Consider the following 21,402-nt stretch of genomic DNA (forward strand, 5'->3'; position numbering starts at 1 on the left):
CTGTAACTAAAACTTCTGGTGGCTCATTAGGGACCAAACCAGTACCACAAGGAAATGTTTTTAATATTTCTTATATCTTTGTTTATAATGCAGAATTTAATGGAGACAATGACTGAGAAAACTGATCAACAGTCTTCAGTAGCAGAGCTTCAAGAAAAAATTGGTATCTTTCTCACTTTTTTCTTTTATATAAGTGGTTTGGCTTCTTTGGATTGTTACCTTTTCGTCATTTGCCTGATTGTCCTGTATTTCCACAAGCTGAGGAAGATGGGGAAGTAGTTATTAATGCATCTTCCTACAGCATTCCTTCCACTGGGGATTTAAAATGTTGTTAGCAATTTTAAGTTATATATGATTTGATACTTTTTAAGGCTTTTTCTTACTCTGTACATCTGTCTATAAACAGTGTAGTGGATTTAATCTTTATTTTTTAAAAGCGGGAAATGTATCAGTAAGAATCTCTGAGGCTACCAGAAGGAAAGGGAAGCAACACTGCCAAAACTACTGCTTTATTGCAGTTATCCCAACACATTAACAGGAAAATGCTTCTGAGTTGTTAAATTTATGTAGAAGTAGACAGGAATATGGCTCTTAACTGTGATGGAAACTTCTGATGGGGAAAGATTGTCCAGGGAAAGATGGCCCCTAAGCTCTTTGTGTGTCTGGATGTTTTAGCTTCAAATTAAATGCTTAACTGAATGAAACACTTGAACATTTCCCCCTCCTTTATATTTTGTTTGGTTTTGAAGTCATGCTGATGTTTGTGTTCTAATTGAATTTCATTTCATTTCACTTCTTGGGAAGAAATGGAAAGGTGTAATTTTTAATTTTCTTATGTATTTATCTTAGGGATGCTCGAAAAAGAATCTGCCGAAAAAGGAGAGAAGCTAAATAAAATTAAAGTGGTTGCTGTGAAAGCAAAGAAAGAATTGGATGCCAGCCGAAAAGAGGTACCCTGACTACTTTCTAATATGAAGATGATTCTGCACACGGGGCTTTGTTATAATGACACAGAATTCTTTTTAATAAGATGCAGACTCTGAAGGAAGAGTTGGAGTTGGTTCGATCAGAAAAAGATCAATTGTCTGCTTCAATGAAAGATGTAATTCAAGGAGCTGAAAGCTATAAGGTAAGAGTAGTGCTGCATTCAGAAAAGACAGTAAGCTGTCAGAAAATACTTTGAGTTTGAAGCCTACCCTGGCTTTGTTGCTATTTACTTGGGCAGCTATGTTTGGCGAAAGAAATTGTGTTGGTGCAGTTCAATACCAGCCAGAATCAAGAAATGTAAGGTTCTCTTAAGGGAGCAATGCAGCTGCTGTCTGCAGCATGCAGAAGAAAATGAGACACTTCCTTTCTACTGGAAAGCTATTTTTAAACCTTTTGAATCATAGATACCAAGCAGTATGTTGCTAGGCAAAGCATAAATCCCTGTGAATTCTGCTAAGTACATAAAATTGAAGATCAGTTTGAAAATCCTTAAATGATGAAGACAAACTTGTACTTCCCTGGGAGCAAGACTTGTTGGAGCACATCTCTGGGTACAGGAAGCAGAAGCAGGTAACTAGTCAGGATTGCTTCCCTAAGAGAAAGCTGTTCCCTGTAAGACTTAGGAGGAAAAGCTGTGGGAACTGGGATTATGTAGTGTGGAGAATAGGGCTCAGGGAAGCCTTTTATCACTCTCTACAACTGCCTGAAAGAAGGTTGTAGTCAGGTGGGGATCAGTCTTTTCTCTCAAGCAACAAGATAGGACAGAGGGAAATGGCTTTGAGTTCTGCCAGGGGGGGTTTATATTGGATATTAGGAACAATTTCTTCACCAGAAGGGTGCTCAAGCATTGGAACAGGGAAGCAATGGAATCACCATCCCTGGTGGTAGTTTAAAGTGCATTAAGTAAACACAGCAAGCACTTTATATACAAGTATTTAAAGTAAACATGGCATTTAAGGACATGTGTTAGTGATGGATTTGGCAGTGCTGGGTTAACAGTTGGATTCAATGATCTTCAGTGGTCATTTTCCATCTAAATGATTCTGTGGCATCATTGAGAGTATTGCATCTGTCTTGTACCCCCTTCTGCCCCCAAATACAAGAAAGACATTGATACCTTGAAGTGATTTTAGTGTAGGGATGACAAGGTTGGTCAAGGGACTGCAATAAGTGATGAGGAGTTGCTCAGCCTGGAGAAAAACCTCAGAGGTCTTCCAACACCTACAAAGACATTATGAAAGGAAGAGAGTCACTGTATTTATGGTGGTGCAAGGTAAGGCAGTAGTCCTCGACTAAAAGGAGAGATTCCAACTGGATACATGGATAAACATTTTTATGCTATGAGAATGATTGAGCTTTGGAATAGGTTGCCCAATGGAGTAGCCATCTCCATTCTTGGAGGCAAGTCCTTGGAAACACCTGATGGGACAAAGCTCTGAGCAGCCTGGTCTCATCTCACTGCTGACCCTACTTTAAGCAGGTGGGTGACACCTGCTGAGCTGTCTTCCAACCTGAATTATTCTAGAATGTCCTGAACTGAAAGGGGTTTCTCCCAGAGCCTGTAATGGAATGATAGCTTTATTTTCATTCTGATATTTCTGATGTTGCAGTTAGACAACTCGTATAATGAAATACTGGGTAAGGACATCTGAGGTGTAGAATGTGCATATGCAATACCGTTTGTAAAAAATTACGCCTTTTTGTTTGTATGTGTTAAGAATCTTTTGATGGAATACGACAAGCAAGGAGAACAGCTGGATTCTGAAAAAGGCAGAGCAAATAATCTTGAACGTCAGATAGATGACCTCACAAGGCAGCTACAGGTGTCATCCGAGCAGGTCAGTTTTCTATGTGGGTTTGATCTATTGGAAAGTACCACAGAAATTAATTCTGCCTGTTTGGTGTAAGTTTTAATCATGTGATTGTTGCTATAGTTTCATAATGTAAGTGTTTTTTAAATAATGACTTGAAATTTAGAGTGGTTTGTTTGTTCCTTTTTCAACATCTGACATCTTACCTGGGCCATGACAAATGCCTGGCTAGAATGCCTGGCTTTGTCAATAGAAAGAGTTTAATTTATCCCAGGTCAACTCACAGAAAAGAGAAGATCATCTCTGGCTTGACTTTGGACCTACAGCTCTGCTGCAAGTATCAAACTTGCACTGTTTCTCTGACTGCACACCTACGCTTCTCATGAAGTGCAGTAACTTCAGTAACCTAACTGAGCCTTTTTTTCTTCTATTTCTTCAATAAAATGTGGTTTGGGGTTTTTTAATTTTTTGTTTAATCAACAGAGTGTTTAAATATACTAAATGAATTATGGATTTTACATTTTTACGAGGATGAGACTTTTAGATGCATTGTAGAGTACTATAATGACATTCAGAGGGGTCTAAGATGGTAATTAAGGGGCTGTGAGACACATTTTTGCAAAGCTAGCTGCAATGGGTTTGGTAATTAGGATTTAAACTCCCAAACCCCATATACCAAAGATCCACCTGGGCCACTGTTTCCTTATAAATGCAAGCCAGTAGTCAATGGCATAGGAAGAAGTTATAAATAATAGTATATATTCTGCTGATTATGCAGGCATTGCGTTTATCAAGTTTGTTGTAAAGAATCTGTAAATACAATACTGTTTAGGTAGTTGCCATCTTTTACTTACACTTCATTCTTAATAGGAAAGTAAAGACTAGGATACATCATTGAAGATGTCAAAATTTAATCTGTTAAAGTCATTGCAAAAGTATGCCTGATGGAGCAGAGTTTTACTGTATACTGGTGGAAGACTTGGTGGTTTAGCCTTTTTTAGGAGTTAATAGTGTGATCATTTGTTTATAAATACAGCAGCTGTATTTGAAGTGTGGCAGTAAGTATTGAAGTACTGTGTTGTTGCAAGGGGAAGGTGATAATGCAGAAAGCGTAAAGTTTTGGGTATTTTTTTCAGATTTCTTTTGATTCTTGCCATTTTACAGAAAGCTGGGCAAATTAACTGAACAAAATAACCAAAATGTGCTAATGGCTTTAATTTCGCCTGTTTATTAATCTGGTTTAAAAGAATTAAGCTGGACAAGACTTATTTGTAGGAGCTTTGTTTGTAAGGAATTTGGATAGAAATCAGTGTTGGGTATTTTTTTTAATACAGAAAATATTTTATCTGTTGACATTGCACATAAATTCAGCTTATGTTTTTATCATTCCTTTGTGCTAATTTCAGCATGATCAGTTACGCTCTGCTAATGAAGACCTCCTGGCTCGTGTGGAAACACTGCAAAATAATGCTAAGCTGCTGGAAACTCAGATACTGGAGACACAAAGAGCCAAAGCAAAGGCTGACAAAGAGCTAGAAGCTGAAAAGCTTCTAAGAGAACAGAAAACAAAGGTAGTACTTCATAGAGATGGTGAATGGGTTGAGGCATTACTTTCACTGGGTGTGGTTTCTGTTAGACCTTTGTAAACGGTTTTTATAGATCAGCTTCCAAGCTTTCCCTCCATGTTATTTGACTTTTTTTGAAAACTTGGTCTGTTCATTGAAAGAACTTTGCAAGGCTGTCAGTTCAGGTTAAGGGTAGTTACACAGAAAGTGAAAACTACTTCATAGTATTGTTGATTTTTCTCTGGTTCACAGTAATTTCCTATAAAAGGAATCAACTGTCTTTGTACAATGCAAATGTGTGTGTGTCTAGGCATAGAAAGATGCTGACATCTATTTTGAAATTGGACTGTGTAATTGACAACTACTTAAATTTCAGGAACATAGTGGTGCTCTCCGAGAAATGGAGGAACTTCAGATGCAGCTTCAGAAGGAAAAGAAACATCTGCAGAAAACTATGCAAGAGCTAGAGCTGGCCAGAAAGGTAGAGTTGCTGTCCATTAGTGCTTCATGAGCTACCAAAGACTTTGGCCCATCTGGCTGTATTGAATGCTTCCCTTTCTGTCCTGAGGATTTTAAAGCTGGAGGTTTACAAAAAGGAGAATGTGAGGGCTTTTGACTCTGGTTGTGTGCTTGGAGATCTGAAATGTACTTTTGGGACTGGTTTTGTTGTTTTTGTTTTTGTTTTTGTTTTCATTTGTTTGTTTTACCTTGGGTTTTGTGGCCAGTTATGAGTAGAAATAGGAATACAATTCAGATGTCTGGAGTACATGTATAGTGCAGTATTAAGAAATTGCCTTGGTTGTAGGGACTGAAGATGACAGAAACTAATACGTGCAAAATACCTACTGATAAAAATAGCAGTAAGTTTTTCAAAGCTTTTGATTATTGTTTGAAAACAAGTTATTTACTGAGGATATAGAAACCAAATTGATGGGCGGTGTTTGTGGATATGGATAGAGACAAAATCTTTGTCTGATGGGCAGCATAGTTTTTTTACAGAATTACAAAAGTCCTAGCTGTCAAGGCAAATTGTAACTCTAACTTTGTTTTGTGTACTTTGCAGGATGCTCAAAAGAGTACACTAATGGATATGGAAATAGCTGATTATGAGAGGCTAGTAAAAGAGCTTAATCAGAAGATTACTGATAAAGACAGCAGAATAGAAGATCTTGAGCAAGAAACAGAGATTCAGAAACAGAAACAAGAGACCCTACAAGAAGAAATAAGTGAGTAAACTATAAACAGCAAGAGTCACTATGGTATAGTTAGCAGTGGTAAAAAATGCAATTCAGAAACAACTTCTCAAGTCAGCAAGTGGGGGTAAGCTTTGCAGGGAACACTAAACTGTTGCATTAGGGAAGCAATTTTGTCTTAGAGGAACCTTTACAAGGTTATCAACCATTTAATCTGGTGTTCAGCACTTAAAAGCCAATTTGCCTGCCTGCCTGTGTTTCTTACCTGATTAAGTTACTCATAAGTTCTGAATATTGGTGACTGACAAGGGTTTTCTTTCTGATTTACCACACTCATAAAGCTTTACTGATTACCACATGCTTAAAAATTCCATTTTTTCCTTTGCTCAAGTGTAAATCCTAAAAAAACCTTTCACTTATTTTAAGATCTTTGTGATACTTAGGAAAAGGATATTAAAGTTATGGTAAGCTACTTGTTTCCAGCTCTTAAGGAATCTGTTAGAATTTATTTAAATATTTCCTGGCATTTATAAGCAAATATAAGAGGGGAGGTTTTCTTTGCATATAATTGTGGTTTTCTGCATTAGAGTCACTTCAGTCAACTATGCAACAGGATGAGGACAGAAATGCCAAGATAAAACAACTCCTGGTGAAAACCAAAAAAGAACTGGCTGATTCAAAACAAGCTGTAAGTCCATATGCTAATGACTGTGTATTCTGTTTTTACACTAGATTTTAGAAAACCGCTGGTAGCTGAATTTTTAGATTACTGAGGTTTGGAGGTTTTTTAATATCCAGGTAATTTTATCTTCCAGGAAAATGACCATCTAATGTTGCAGGCATCATTGAAAGGGGAACTGGAAGCCAGTCAACAGCAAGTGGAAGCCTATAAGGCAAGAAACTTCACTTTTTTGTTAGTACGAGTTTTCTCATTTAAGTACTTAAGAGTGAGATTTGTACTGGGCACATGGAATATAGGCTGAAGAATAAAGAGGTGCTTTTTTTACTTCTAGTTTACAGGTTCTTTTTCCTAAATGGGTTTTGTCTGTTCGCTGCTTCCTCCAAATATTTTTCCCAGTGGAAAAATAGGCAGATTCTTTAGGCAGATTTACCTTGTCCTTTTCCTCTTTCCCTTTCCACCAAAGGAGAAGACTGGAGTTTAAAGCTTCTAACTGGAATATATTTTTAAATGGTTCTTTAAAAATAAAAGTTGCTCAGTTTAAAAACAGAAAAGCACAAGATTGTCAGCAAAAATAATAAGTGTCATCCATCTGTATATAGAATAGAAATCAATTGGAATGTAATGAATGAAGCAGGGTTTTGGTTTTGGTTTTCTTAAATGCTGCCAGCCAAGCATTGTAGTTTTATCTTCAGTTCTCTCTTTAAACCTAATTTTTTAAAACTTAATACGATGTCTTTTTTTTTATTATTCTATTTTTATTGGATTTTAATTTCGTATTCACCAGTTATGTGCGGGAATTACTATGCAGGTAATAGAGTCCTAGGTTCTCGGTGGCATGTTCTCTTGGAGAAGTAAGAAAAATTTTTGTGATAGTGAAGTGTTCAACTGACTTTTTCAGATTCAAGTGGCTGTACTGACATCAGAGAAGCATAAAGTTCAGGAACAGCTGCGAACATCTTCGGAGCAGCACCAGCGTACAATCAGCGCTTGCCAGCAAAAAATTGCAACCCTGCAAGAAGAGTGCAGAGCAGCCCAGGTATTCCAGTGGAAAAAATAATCTTAGAGGCTTAAGAAAGGGAGATTACTAGCACACTCTGCTTCTTCAAAAATATTTTGCAGATTTTTCACTCTTTTTGTCTTTCAAGAATTGCAAATTACCCCAGTAATTGAGTGGTGGTATAAAGGACAAGCCAGACTGTCCTGGTTGACGGGTATCACTTGGGGTGAAATATCTAGACTTGCATACTTCTATTTCCAGTAGGGAAAAACTTGTGGTAGTGGGGAGCCGGGGTTTATTTAACATGATCAGTAAGTATACACTCAGAGAAAAGAAAAGTCTTTAAAGAAAAGAGCACAAATGAAAAAAATGAATATAACTTGCTTCATGTAAAACCAATTAACACAGATACCACTTTAAAGAACAAAAGCTGTGAAAAATATATTTGCAAGCACCTTTTAATATGCTGAAATATGAGCAGCTTCTTAACTGGCACCTGAACTACATGGAAAACTGACACTGTTGCTAAAGTTATTATTATAGTTAGTATTATTATTTCTGGGGTTTTTTTTGTTCATATAACACTGATCATCCTGGAATGCAGTGTTTGCATTGGAGACAAACAGATTCAAAATATAGTAGGACTGTTATGTTCAAACCACCTTTATGGAGATTACTGCACTACTCTATGGCCACTGTTCTGTGGTAAGTGTATGTCCTGCAGGTAAGCAACAGCTGAATGCAACCTCTCAAAAAAGCTTCTACATTCTAAAAAGCTGAACTGAAATGAAGAAACTTTGTGATTGCTGCTACAGGAGGTTTGCCTTAGTTGTGCTGGTACACATGGATCATGGTTTTACAAATGTATTCTTCATACCTGGGTGCTTACAGTACCTGTCTGTGGTGGCTTGTCCTGTGATGTTGTGAAATCAGCAAGGTTGTAGATCTTCCACATTGGAGTGGCTTGAACCTCTTGGAAGATTAGCTTTCCTATTCAGATGCCCTACATATGGAAAATAGATACTATTACAAGGTTATTAGCAAAGGGAAATTCTCTCTAAAGGAAATGTGGACACCAAAGCAGATAGTAGAAAACAGAATTTATGCTGACATTTAAGGCTGTGTAGCTGAGGACTTAGGAATATTCACACAGCCCAACAGGGAGAAAAGCAAAGGATTAATTTAAAGAAAATGCCTACAAATGTACAGACTCTGAAAATCTGGACCAGTGGCTAATCAGAGTCAGTTCTGTAGAATTTAAAACACCAGTTCAGTTAAGGAAATTTTCCACAATGCTTCTCTTGGAGATGAGAGCATTCTTGCTACCTGTAAATGGGAGTGACTAATGGATCCATGAGCTTGTCCTAAGATCCGAGAAAGAAAACATGTGTCAGTGTTTTGGTTTTTGTTTTAGAGGAATATGCAACGTTAGTACTGGTAGGATGGCAATAATCTTTGCTGTGTAGTGTACAGTCAAGGATGAAGCTGCTATGATGTGAAGCAATTTTCTATAGGCCCACAGAAACTCAGGCAACAGCTGAATTTAGAAGAAAAGACAGACCAAATACCTTTACAGTCAACAAGAATATAATATCTTGTGCTGAATAATACCATTGCAAGACTGATTTAACTCCTCAGAATTACGCATAACTTTATGGCACATTAGAGCATTGGAAAGAAACAAAATTATAGTAGTATTGGAAAAAAACAGATTTCTGTCTCTTTTTGTGTTTTCTGTCATGTTTGCCTTCATGTAAAGCTGGTCATAGAACCCCTGGCTTGTGAATCTCTCAGTTGAATGCAGTTTTTGAATTTTTAAGTATTCTTTCTTTTCTTTAATACTGATATGTTGAAAATCAGTGTCTCGAGTTACACATTATATGATACTCAGTTAAAATTTAAAGAAACATCTGTTATGGTGGTCGCTGTTATAATTATCTCTTTTAAAAAAGGAAATGCAGCAGGTTGGTTTAATTTTTTTCAGTGTAAGATGCATTTCATTATAGAGAAACAAAGGAGCAGTAGTCAATAGTACAACTTACAGGTTTGTTTTCTGTGTCGTAGGCTGAACAAGCATCTGTTACATCTGAATTTGAGAGCTACAAAGTCCGTGTTCACAATGTTCTAAAACAGCAAAAGAATAAATCTGCTGCTCGGACAGAATCTGAAGGAGCCAAACAAGAAAGGTAAAACTAAAATTTTCACGTGATCTGTAATCTGACTGTGGTACTGCCCAGCTGAATAGAAGAAATATTATCAGCTTCTATTGTTGGGGTGCTGTATTAGTTTCTAATAGTTGGATTTGTCTTTTTTACCATTATTTTTGTGTAGATTACCTATTTTTACAGTCATAAGAAGAAGTAAGGTCTAAGGAAGTTTTTTAGGACTCTCACAAGCAGAAATTAGCCAGCACATTCTGTGTAGACTTGACATGTTTTCTCTGACATGAAGTAGCCAAGTGCCATTTGTAGCTAAAAAGAAAAGAGCAGATTGGTTCAGTTCAGCTGAGCTCACTTTGAACATTTTCAGGAGTGAGTGCTTTAGTAGAGGTAAAACTCTCGATACGAATTCAGTCATCATTTCCAGCAGATTTATGAAATCCTCTATGTTGTATCATGTGTGGAAAGATTTGGAAGAAAGGAATTACAGTACCAAAAGTTCCCTGAAATTCTTTAAGTACAGTCATAAGCCAGGTGAGTTTAGATTCGCTTCAGAAAATGTGTCAACTCACTGCCAAAGTCAATCAATTTCTGCAAGTTATTTTTATAAATCATTGATGACAGACTGGGTATTTATGTGTGAAGTGTCAGGATTCGTTTCTGACCCAGACCTTCAGTCGGTATTGGCAATTGCAGCCAAAAATCCACCAGAGGGCGACGTGTGCCTTGTTAGAGGAGTTTGTTTTAGGGTTAGTTTGGGGTTTTAGGGTTAGTTTGGGATTTTTGAAACATTCTTGCTTTTGAAGCAACCAAACTGTAAGAGTTGCATTTTTTTGTCTCTACTTTTTGCAGAATTTTAAGAAGTTCTGATATTGTTACTTTTTTTTGCAAGAGAGAATCATCTTGGAAGCAAACTGGATAAAAAATAAACAGATGACAAATGGTTCCCAAAGAAATTCTTTACAAGTATCAGCTCTAAGGATTAGTGAGATACAGAGTTCATGAGATAATGGAGGTGTCTGCATATATAAATAAATGCAGAGACCAGTAAAAAAAGAATGTGACTTAAGATTTTTTTCATCCTGGTCTTTCTGATTTTGAATTGTTTCTGACCAACTGAGTTCATCTGTTACGGACTTGATGTTCTTTTTAGCAATTTGCTCAAAATCTACTCCAACCATTTGTCCCCTGTATTTGCTCTCATTGTACTGATGTGCATTTACTAAACAAACAAAAAAAGCCTCGCCACTTTTAAGAAGGAATTCTTTCTCTTCTCTGAATCCCATATATTATTTTCCTTCTGTCTTGTCCCTCCTTGAAGTAGAAAGTGCTACCAGTCGTGCTTCCTGCCCCAATAGTTGCATTCCCAGAAGTTCAGTTCAGTTCAGGGATGTGGCAAACCTATTTGTATCTATCTTGAAACAGGATCTGATTATTTCTGCTGTAGCCACATTCTAAGATTATTTTGGTCTTAGTGCTGTGTTGATTTATTAATAAGTATGCAAATTGGGTCAGGTATCCAAAATGTTGTGGATATCATATAGGTTCTGAAAGAATGTAATTATTTTAAATACATGTTGTGTATTTCTGTTTCTTCTGCATGCAGGGAACAGTTGGAAATGGTGATAGATCAGCTTAAAGTTAAGTTGCAAGAAGCTCAGCATAATTCACAGATGAATGCATCTGAGCTCCAGACATTGCAGTCTGAGCACGACACCCTGCTGGAAAGACACAATAAGATGCTGCAAGAGACTGTTGCAAAAGAAGCAGAACTCCGTGAAAAGTATGATCTGCTGATGAATAGATGTGGATATTTTTTTTTGTTTGAATTTTAAGGTTTTACCATGTAGAAGCCTATAACTGTACTTGACAAAGAAAGGGCATGTTGTTAAGGAAGTTAAAGGAATTTTCAAAAGGATTGTTTTCAATTTTTCACAAGCCATCAGATGTTTCCACAATGACAATGAAACAGTAGCTGATTGAGGAATTTGAAATTTCTGCAAGCTTTTTACCTCTTAACTATCAAATCTAAAAATTAACATTTTTTAGGCACATTAACTATTTTTAGGTCTAATGCCCAGCACCACAATTGTGTTGTACCACTCTACTGAATTTTATGAACATTTCCTATTAAAAAAAATAAGATAATCATATGCAAAGCAAACAAGTTCACTAACAAAATACCCAGTTCTGATCCATTAAGTGTCTTTCTTACAGAAAGTACTGTATTTTAAGTTTACACTTGCCACAGGCTTAATTTGCTCTCTCTTTCAAGATGAAAGGAATCTGTTTAATCTGTATCACTTCTTGTAAAATCATGAGTGTCTTATTTGAGCTCCTCAAAAAGAGTCTATCATTCTTTTCTTCTCCATTTTGGGTACAAAGAAGTTCACATGAAGTGTTAATTAGAAATTACAGATTGGTATTAGGAATTGTTGACTTCTTGTCACTGTCTTTGTACAGTTTTATCTGTTCCTGATGGCTACATAATCATTCAGTGTAGTGAACCAAATCATGTTCTGCATTTTCTGGAAACAATCCATTTCACAGTAGGTTCCCTTTATACCTAAATGCTGGTTTTTCTGCTCTGGCTCTGTTGAAATCTGTATTCTTGTAAGGGTAAGTCCTGGGCTTAGTTTCTCCATAAATGCATTTGTTTAATTGCTTGTGACTTTATTTATTTATCCAAAGACGTCTGAATTTTTTTGTTCTGAAATAGAAGTCAAGAGCTTATATAGCACAGTGCATTCATATAATAGGTAATGTGTAACTTTTTCAGTCTCAGATTTTCCCTGTAAAAATAGTACTTTAAATGAAAATAAAGTTACACACATAGTCACTCTAAGTTAATCATATGCATGAAAATTCAAAACTGCCTCAAACTGTAGAAATTTTGAAGTGTAAAACTTACAGTGTTTTGCTGCTTGTGCCTTACTGTTTGTGCATGCACTTTTTCAGACTCTGCACTATACAGTCTGAGAATATGGTCATCAAAACAGAGCACACCCAGGCATTGAGTCAGCTGACAGCCCAGAATGAAGCTCTCCGGAACAATTTCAGAGATCAGGTCAGGAACCTGCAGGAAGAGCACAGGAAGACAGTAGAGACACTTCAGCAGCAACTCTCCAGAGTAGAAGCTCAGCTCTTCCAACTCAAGAGTGAGCCAAGCACTAGAGGTAACTTCCAGGCAGAATACCAGGTTTTTATGAGTTAGTTACAGATTAGTGCACCTCTTTCTGAAGCTAAAACATGCTTAGAGTATTTGATTCTGTAAAAATCAACAGCAACATTTTCTGGAAAACCTGCAGCATGCTGTATCAGTCCACAGATACCAAGCCAGGAATGTGTCTTTGCTATTACTGTCACTTCAGAATCCTTGAATACATCCAGAGGAGGGTAACAAAGGCGGTGGAAGGGCTGGAAGGACTGTCCTGTGAGGAGCAGTGAGGACGCTGGGTTGGTCAGTTTGGAGGAATGGGCAACCTCAGTGTTGTCTTACAGATTGCTGCGTGGGAGAAGTGAGGAGGGAAGAAGTGCTGAGCTCTTCTCCCTGGTATTGAATGATAGGACATGTGGGATTGGTTCAGAGCTGCCGTGGGGAGGTTCAGCCTGGACATTAGGAAGCATTTCTTACCAAGAGGGTGGTCATACTCTGGAATAGGCTTCTCATTGAAGTGATTGATGCCCCAAATCTGTCAGTGTTTTAAGAGGCATTTTGACAATGCCCTTGATAATGTTTTAACTTTTGATCAGCCTTGAAGTGGTCAGGCAGTTGGACTAGATACTTGTTGTAGGTCCCTTCCAACTGGAACTGTTCTGTTCTAGAATCTGGATCACTGATACCTATTCTGCAGTATCTGCATTGTCTGACAATGCAGGGAGGGAAATTACTTTGTAAATATTTGGTGGTGTTCTTATCAGGTTGTCTCAGGTTTTTGGAACATGCTGGACATCTGCCTGAAGTATGAAGTGTAAGGCTACAGAAAAGTGTATTGGAAGCTGTTTTAAGAATGTTTGTTACTTGTATACATGCTATTTATTATACTTGCTATTAGATCCTTCTTCCAATTTAAGATTTTACTGTCTTCTATCTCAAGTGCTATTTTCATATCTGTGAAGTTACTAATCAGGATGTAGTTGGACATTTGCCAAACAGCAGTAACAGTTTAAGAAGTTGCTGTGTTATTACCGAGGTAGAAAGGTCATGCACACAGTAATAAAACAGAAGAATTTACACCTCCCAAAAGACTGGTTGAAACAAAAGTGAATTCTGTTTTGCATTAAAGATATTGGTTACTCTTACTATAGCTAAGGCACATCTTCAAGGAGATGCGCATGAAGGTTTCATAGTCCCTGAAATAAAAATTGCCAATCCAGTTTTGGTTTAGATTCAGACTTTGATTGGAATGGCCATTTGGAGGTGAAAGGCTGTATTTTACTATTATTAATTTTACATATGTATCTGGCTTTTTCTTTTTGCTTCACCTTCCCCTGCATTTTGAAGACTTTATTTTATGTACCACTCTCAATCTGAGACAGTCACACCTAGGAAATAGCCCTCCCAATTTCATTGTGGTGTGAACATCAGTAAGTATCTTTTAGGTCCAGCTGTTTCAAATCCGGCAACGAAGACCTTGAGAGAGCGGCGGAACACTGACCTTCCTGTCCTCGATGTCCACACTGTCGCTAGGGAAGAGGGAGAGGGCATGGAAACAACAGACACAGAGTCTGTGTCCTCAGCCAGCACCTATGTTCAATCCTTGGAGCAACTGCTGAACTCATCAGAAGCAAAGCCTGGTACGTAGAATGTGGCTTTCAGAAGTGCTTGCCTATATAGGTGGCCAAAGTTCATGCCCTCAAAATACTGTGTTTTTATTGTGCATTGTGTTTTCATGCTTTTAGGTGAAAGACACAAGTCTAGTAAGTGCCACTGAGTTTACACTTTCCTGAACTTTTGTCGGAGTTTTGTCATTGAGTAAGGCGGAAGAGAAGGACATTCAGACAGGCTTTAGTGATTTAAAGATGTCATATTTCTGAGCTTTGAAAGGGAAGAGACTGGGTGAGCAAGTCATTGAGTAGTTACAGAAGTTTTTGTATTCTGGATGAGTCGCTAATAGGCACAATTAAGTGCTGATTTAACCCTGTTTGTCTTAATGAGGGCTTATTAAAACAGTACTTTATTCATAGGGCTTTTTCTAGGAAAGTGAAATCCAGCATTAAGAAATAACGTTTTAGAACTCCCCAAAACCCAGAAAAATACATGGTCGCATATAATCCTGTTTTAAATGTGTACTGAACACTTCATGGATAACTGTTGAAAATCTCCTTATGGGTAGGAAACAAGGAATAAGTTAAAACCAGGTATTTTGAGGTACTCTAGAACTGTTTTGCCAGCCCCCTTTTAATGTATAAATAAAAATAGATCAGAAAATAAGCATGCAGCAGCATTGATGCCTGTTAAGTCTGCACTCTGACTTTCCATGAATTCTGTTCATAAGAAACTACATTAATCAACTCCTGATGTTAAGTTAATATGAAGTAGATGCAACTGCTTTTCCCTTCTATTAGTTTTCTTTTCCAATTAATTGCAGAACCATCTCAGTGGCAAGCAGATCTCACCAAGGATGAGCTGATTCAGAAACTAAACACAACGACTAAGAGTGCTGATCACTTGAATGAACTACTCCGTGAATCGGAAGCAACCAATGCAATCCTAATGGAACAAATAAAGGTTAGCAGACACACAAGAGATGTGAGGACAGCTCTAATTTCCATCGTCTGTTTCTTAGAGCAAATACCTTTCATAAAATCCCTGTCTCTAAAATTTTGGTGATAAAAACCTTAATTTGGGAGGAGTTTTTATATTCCACAGGTCTAATTAGTGCTTCCAGAGTCTACTTCAGTTTTGGAGGTTTTTTTCATCACAGTTTCTAGTTGGGTAGGCATGGGGGGAGGGGGAGAGGAGTGTGGAGTAAAAGCTTCTACAAAAAAAACCCTCAGGAGTTTGGAAGTTTAATGTTTAGTAAAGGGTCAGTACTATTTTCACTTAGATAAAAGCAGTAAATCCCAAGGGAAGCATTGTCTGGTTTCTCTTTCTGTAACCCATCTTAGCTGTCTTAAGTTAAAAGAAAACACATGAACTAATGTACGAGTGAGCATCCTGAAGGCATTTCTAAATGCAGTAAGCTTCCTTTTCTAAAATGCTTTTAAATTAGTATCATCAAATTTCTGAATTATTTAACTGTTCAACTGTTGCTACTCATTTATCACTGATACTGTATCTCTATACTGCAGAAATTTTATCAAAAAAGGTTCTTTTTAGTCAATAATAAGTTAATTCTTATAACATTATCGCATATTTAATTTTCACTGGATTTTTGTCCTCAATATGTTCCTAAGCACCCATTTTTCTTTGTGAAGGAAGCTGTGCAATTAGTTTTTTAGCTCTTCAAAAGACTTTTGTTCAATTAATGAACATTAATTTAATTTGTTCATTAATGAAGCAAGCAGTATTAAATTTTTTTTCCTCAACTGCAGCTTCTTAAGAATGAAATAAGAAGATTGGAAAGAAATCAAGAGAGAGAAAAGTCTGTGGCTAATCTAGAATACTTGAAGAATGTTCTATTGCAGTTCATATTTCTGAAATCAGGAAGTGAGAAGGAACGGCTGCTCCCAGTGATAGACACCATGTTGCAGCTCAGCCCGGAAGAGAAGGGGAAGCTGGTTGCAATTGCCCAAGGTAGGTGGTGTTCAAAATATTGTCACAAAAAAGAGGAAAGGTGAAAAGGGAAAAGGGTAGTTGTCTGCTGTCTGTTGTGTAGACCCCTGAGGAAAAAACAAAACTTAGTATCATAATACCAGTGTACTGGTCATAAAACCATTTTCTTTGTTGGGAAGTTACTATGCAGTTTTCAGTAAACAGAACAAATACCATAAAATTGGCATGAGATATAATTTCTTCTGAAAAATTCACATTTTAGGAAGACAATGGTAAGGTGAACAATTGAATATGTTCATGTTTTGAGAGGAGTTAAAAAGCATTTTGTCAAAATAGAGGTTGATATAATTGAATTATTTTCTTTGCAGATGTTCTAAACAGATAACTAAAATGGTCTTCTCAAGGCAGTACTGCAGATACATTAGTTTCAATATAAAACTTTTAAAGGTATCTTAAAATATAATCTTCTTTGAAGAAATAAAGAACTAGAGAAGGAAGTAAAAAAAGTTAGGCATTTGCAAGACATTAACACAGGATTTCTGTGTGCAATAATGTTCTGTTTCTGCATCAAATACTCTGAGCATTTGTTCCCTAAAACAGGAAGGGATTTTTAAGGTATTGTTTGTCGTTTGTCATTTCTCAATGACAGCAACTGTAGCTTCTTCATTAGCAACTGACTTATACTTTGTCTTAGAATTAATATAAACGGTAAGCAACACATTACATATAAGAACTTAAAACCTGGGAACAAAATCACGTTAAAAGGGGAAGTGTTCAAGTATTGCATTCCATGATAGGTTGTGCATTTGGAAAAATAAGATGTAAGTCAAGTCATGTTGATGATGTTCCGGCCCTCTAATGAAGACTGATTAGATTTTTCTGGAGAATGTGATAAATTACCTTTTTCATACATTCTCAAGTACCCAAAGTAAAGTGGACTTGGTGGTACTATCCTATATTTTATGTCAGCCCAAGAGTGAGTTCCTTTCTCAGCAAGGTTGAGGACAGCATTTGAAAAAGGATAAAGGCAAGGAGTGGGGGCAAGGTCATGTAACCAAATGATGCAATGTCTAGCATAATCAATGTCTAACAGAATATAAAGTATGTTTTTCTTCCTCTTTCAGGTGAAGAAGAGAGTACCTCACGGCCTTCTGGGTGGGCTTCGTACCTCCACAGCTGGTCAGGACTTCGATAAAACAGTGAAAACGCTGAATCTTTAAAAACATTCCACAGCTGCAAACCTGAGAAGTCTTACTGTACATCTGTTGGTGTGGTAGCATGGAACTGCAGGGTTTTTTTATTTTTATGTGTTACTTTCAGCTTTTTAGGCTCTGATAAGAAAGAAGTCTGCAATAGCTCTGAAAGATGGTCCTATGTTATGCTCTTGCAGCAGTGAACTGTTTTTCTTGTAAATGTTAAAGCTGATAATAAGATCTGTGAGAAGTGACAAATTAATCGCAAATAGTTTGGAAACAGAATTTCTCAACCTCTGATAGCTCTTTTGATATCAGTTTAAAAGTTTGACCTGATAGATTAACTGGAATAACTAGAGTTTAGTTTTAAAGCATTTAAAAGTGTTTACAGGTGCTTTCACATATTACTGTCAGCTAGCTAATCTATATGGTTAGTGTTATTCTCTGCACATTTAAGACATTCAAAATTATTTCCTCTCTTGTGATAACTACAAAATGTAAGATAATTAAGAAACAGACAGGGCATTTTCTGCTTTAAAGTTGTAGTCTTTCTTAAATTATTTTGCTTTTGCAGAACATGAAGGCAACAGTTCACAAAATATAGGGGATGCAAAAATCGGTATGAAATACAGTGCTTGTCACATCTGGACATGGTACTGTAGTAGAGATTAATGGCATCTATGGAAGCCTTAGAATAGTACTCCAAGACTCAGAGGCCCTAAGTGAGCTGAAGCTTTGTGAGAAAGGGCTTAAGCTGGGGCTTTTTAATCTTAAGGTTGGAAGTTTGTGGAAAAGACATGGGAGAAATGTTCCGTTACTGTAATGGTGTCTGTAATTTGACACGACTACTCATACTGACTTAGTTACAGTGAAGACACTAAAGAATCTGAGCCCACAGGTCAGACTCCTAACATTAACTTCTGAGAGAAAAGAATGAAGCTTTTGTCAATAGATGCATCATTTAAATGTTCTAATGACTGATGATCTTATTCTCTCACTTACCTGTGTGTGCACGTCGTTTGCATAGATCTTTTGCACAAATGAGATGATCTCTGTTCCAGGTTACTCAACAGAATGTTTTAGCTTTTTCCCAAGAAAAATAAATTTCTACCATCTCTGCTTCTATTAACAACACAGCACCTTTTTTTACCTAAAGTTGATTTCTCCCCTTTACAGTCTATAATGCCTTTCACCATCTTAATTTATTTGTCATGTTTTAAGAAGCATACACATGTGTTTGAATCCTGCTTATGTTTAAACCAGAGTCTTTCTGTCTTTTTCACTCGTATTTTCATGTCCTCTGTGGTGTTTTACAGAGTCTTTTCCTGGTACGCATACAAATACTAAATAGGGTTTTTCCTTTCCTATCTACCTTAGCTCAGGCTCTGAGGAAGTGATGCTTGTTTGTTTAATACTGCCTTATTTCAGGCTGAGATGTATCTGAACATATAAACAGTAGAATGGCAGCGTGTTGAGAACAAACTGTTCAGTAAGTTTGCTTTTGGTTTAATTTTTTGCTTGTTGTATATATTTCAGTACACAATCAACAAAGCCAACAGGCTTTATTTAGGTATTTTAATTCCTTTCCACTGTCTTAAGCACTTCTATTTTCTTCTCCTCCAATATGTATTTTAACTGGAACCCTTATGGTTTGTGTTATTGGGAAAAACATTCTTTGTGAACTTCCAGAACACAGAGCTGATCAACAGCAGTGTGAGGGATGAGTCTCAGGAGTCTGTAGGTAGCAAACAGGAGGCTCTGTTTAGGCTTTCCTGCATTTGCCTTTGGAATGATTTACCTTATCTTCAGCATTCGTGATTTGGACCAGGTCTCGGATGTTGCATTCAAGCTCCTTATTCAGGTGGATTTGGTTAGTGTCACTCAAAAGAATGCCAAAACACAGCAACAGGAGAGATTTGAAGTATGTATAAAAATAGTCATCCTCCTGGTGTGATTTTAACGATGGAAGCACATGAGTAGAAGGGTATGGCTTTGTCTCATGTTGTTCACACTCCCTTTGTGGCTGACCTGATTTAGTCTCTGCTGTTGCTAAAGAGCTGTGACAAGTTCCTCTTAAAATGCACATATTTCAGAACTGTAAATTATTTAACATTGTAAGCTGTGAATAAACGTATGCAAGTAACATATATCACTGGCTGTATGAAATACCAGTTGCTTATTGACTTATTTCAAGTCTGAGTTGCATGCTCACTGTTTTTAGTACAACTTGAGTACCACACTTATGAATGTAGTGAACAACTTCCATTAATATATTTTTTTTACAATGGAATATTGAGATCCTAATTAATGTAAGAATATTTTAATAACTGTTACTAAACTGTTTTCTGTTGTAAGATTGCCAGAACTTATCTGTGTGGCAATAAACTGACTGTAACCAAATATATGAAAGTTTAACAAACACTTGAGTAAATGGCATAGAAGAATGTGAACTGGAAACAGGATTATTTTGGATAGAGAACTTTTTATATGTCATATGTTTGCATTTGTAATTTACAGCATTGTAGCTGTGATTTGCTTTCAAAAAGCAGTTTAAAGTTTTAAGTAGTACTGCTGCTTCTTGATATACTGTGGTGCTCTTTTTTGGAAGAGCACTGTGCTGACTTTGCTTTCTGGTTCTTTTTGTTTACATTACAGTACGACATTGATTAAAATGTTTCACAGAAAATTTCACCCTTGCCCAAGATGTTCATAAGCTTAGGACCAGTTTTTATCTTTTGGTAAGATAAAGCCTGCCTTCACCCAAGCATAATGAGGGAATAATAATAATAACAACAATAACAACTCTTCTGTCACTATGCAGATTACATGTTAATTTAAAACCAAATATGGGAGTGATTCAATGTTCCCAAACCTGCATGTGCACTGTGGCTGAATTTTTAGCTATCTTAGCTGACTTAGAAACAGGTTATATGTCTTTCATTTTCCCTTTACCCAGAAGGGAGACTCATCTGTGGAAGCAAAAAGCCGAAAGACAGGAAGATCAGAGCTTGTCAGGCTGTTGTATAGATGTGTCCAGTTGAATCTGGGATTCAGGATGCCCCAAGGGAACCATGTTAGAAATTATAGACAAGAGAGTAAAGTTGCTTTTTTTCTTCCATGGCCCTCCTTCCCCAACATATAACTGTGAGAATACAGGGTTAGATTATTTTCTAAATTTAAATCCTCCTTCATCTATCGCCTTCCATCCTTCTGCTGTGATAAGAGATGATATATCATGAAATTGTGAAGGAATGCCTAAAAACTCTCCTTAGTTTGTACTAAGTTACTTTGAAGGCAGTTTAAACATACATGTTCCATTATGCCTTGACTTCACCCAGTGTACCAGTGCTTCCTAAACTGCTTGCTAGTTCTACTATTGTTGGTACTGTGAAAATATGTCCCTTTGAAGCCTTGCAAATAGCAGTCACCACTCACAAGCTGAGAAACCAAATGTATGAAGAGATAAAAATATATTTGTTGTAGTAATTTCAGAATTGCTAGTCTGGATAGATAAGTATTTTGTTTGGAAATAATGTCTTTGGTGGCCTTTTCGTGTGGCCATCACTTCAATAAAATTCACCTTTACTCAACGGAGTGCCTTTTCTTTTCCCTGAATGCCTGTTCTTACCTGAGAAAACGCTGCTCAGGTGCAATGTAGAAAACAAGGGCTGTCTACCATTATATTGAAGAGATTTTATGGATCTGGTATAGTATCCATAGCCTCTACTTTGGAAGGCAACTACAGCAATGTATTCTTCTGGGTGAACAGAAAAAAAAGTTGGTTTGTTATAGGGCTTTTTAGAGAAAAAAAAAGTTTTAAAAAAGCTCATTTAAATTACTTCAAATGTGTTACTAGATTGTCACCAGCAATCTGACAACATTAGACATGAAGGAGAGGACTGATGCAGAAGCTCTTAATGGTCTTATTAAATGCAGGATTGCAGTTAGTGTGTTTGAGTAGTAACTGCCATAAGATCAGCATGTGTTTCTAATTGCACTCAACTTTGAAATGGACATAATTACCTCTTCCCTAATATGCTGTAATAGTTTTTCTTTATCTACATGATTGTCCTAGTGGAAAGATTACATAGTCAGTG

General features: G+C 36.9%; 1 protein-coding gene across 1 annotated transcript in view; it reads left to right on the top strand.

Annotated features, from left to right (window-relative positions):
* The window catches only part of GCC2 (GRIP and coiled-coil domain containing 2), a 30,884-nt gene extending 9,989 nt beyond the window's left edge, over positions 1–20,895 (top strand). The window contains exons 7-23 of the mRNA XM_066313719.1: positions 94–163; positions 850–950; positions 1,031–1,129; positions 2,706–2,825; positions 4,205–4,369; positions 4,740–4,844; positions 5,427–5,589; positions 6,144–6,244; positions 6,372–6,449; positions 7,137–7,274; positions 9,300–9,421; positions 11,001–11,177; positions 12,353–12,570; positions 13,997–14,191; positions 14,986–15,125; positions 15,932–16,133; positions 17,237–20,895. Of these exons, the coding sequence (XP_066169816.1) occupies positions 94–163; positions 850–950; positions 1,031–1,129; positions 2,706–2,825; positions 4,205–4,369; positions 4,740–4,844; positions 5,427–5,589; positions 6,144–6,244; positions 6,372–6,449; positions 7,137–7,274; positions 9,300–9,421; positions 11,001–11,177; positions 12,353–12,570; positions 13,997–14,191; positions 14,986–15,125; positions 15,932–16,133; positions 17,237–17,307 (2,265 nt within the window). The 3' untranslated portion in view covers positions 17,308–20,895. The remainder of the gene's footprint in view (positions 1–93; positions 164–849; positions 951–1,030; positions 1,130–2,705; positions 2,826–4,204; positions 4,370–4,739; positions 4,845–5,426; positions 5,590–6,143; positions 6,245–6,371; positions 6,450–7,136; positions 7,275–9,299; positions 9,422–11,000; positions 11,178–12,352; positions 12,571–13,996; positions 14,192–14,985; positions 15,126–15,931; positions 16,134–17,236) is intronic.
* Positions 20,896–21,402: the final 507 nt, after the last annotated feature.

This window comes from Sylvia atricapilla, chromosome 2, assembly GCF_009819655.1.
Source record: "Sylvia atricapilla isolate bSylAtr1 chromosome 2, bSylAtr1.pri, whole genome shotgun sequence".
Lineage (NCBI taxonomy): Eukaryota > Metazoa > Chordata > Aves > Passeriformes > Sylviidae > Sylvia > Sylvia atricapilla.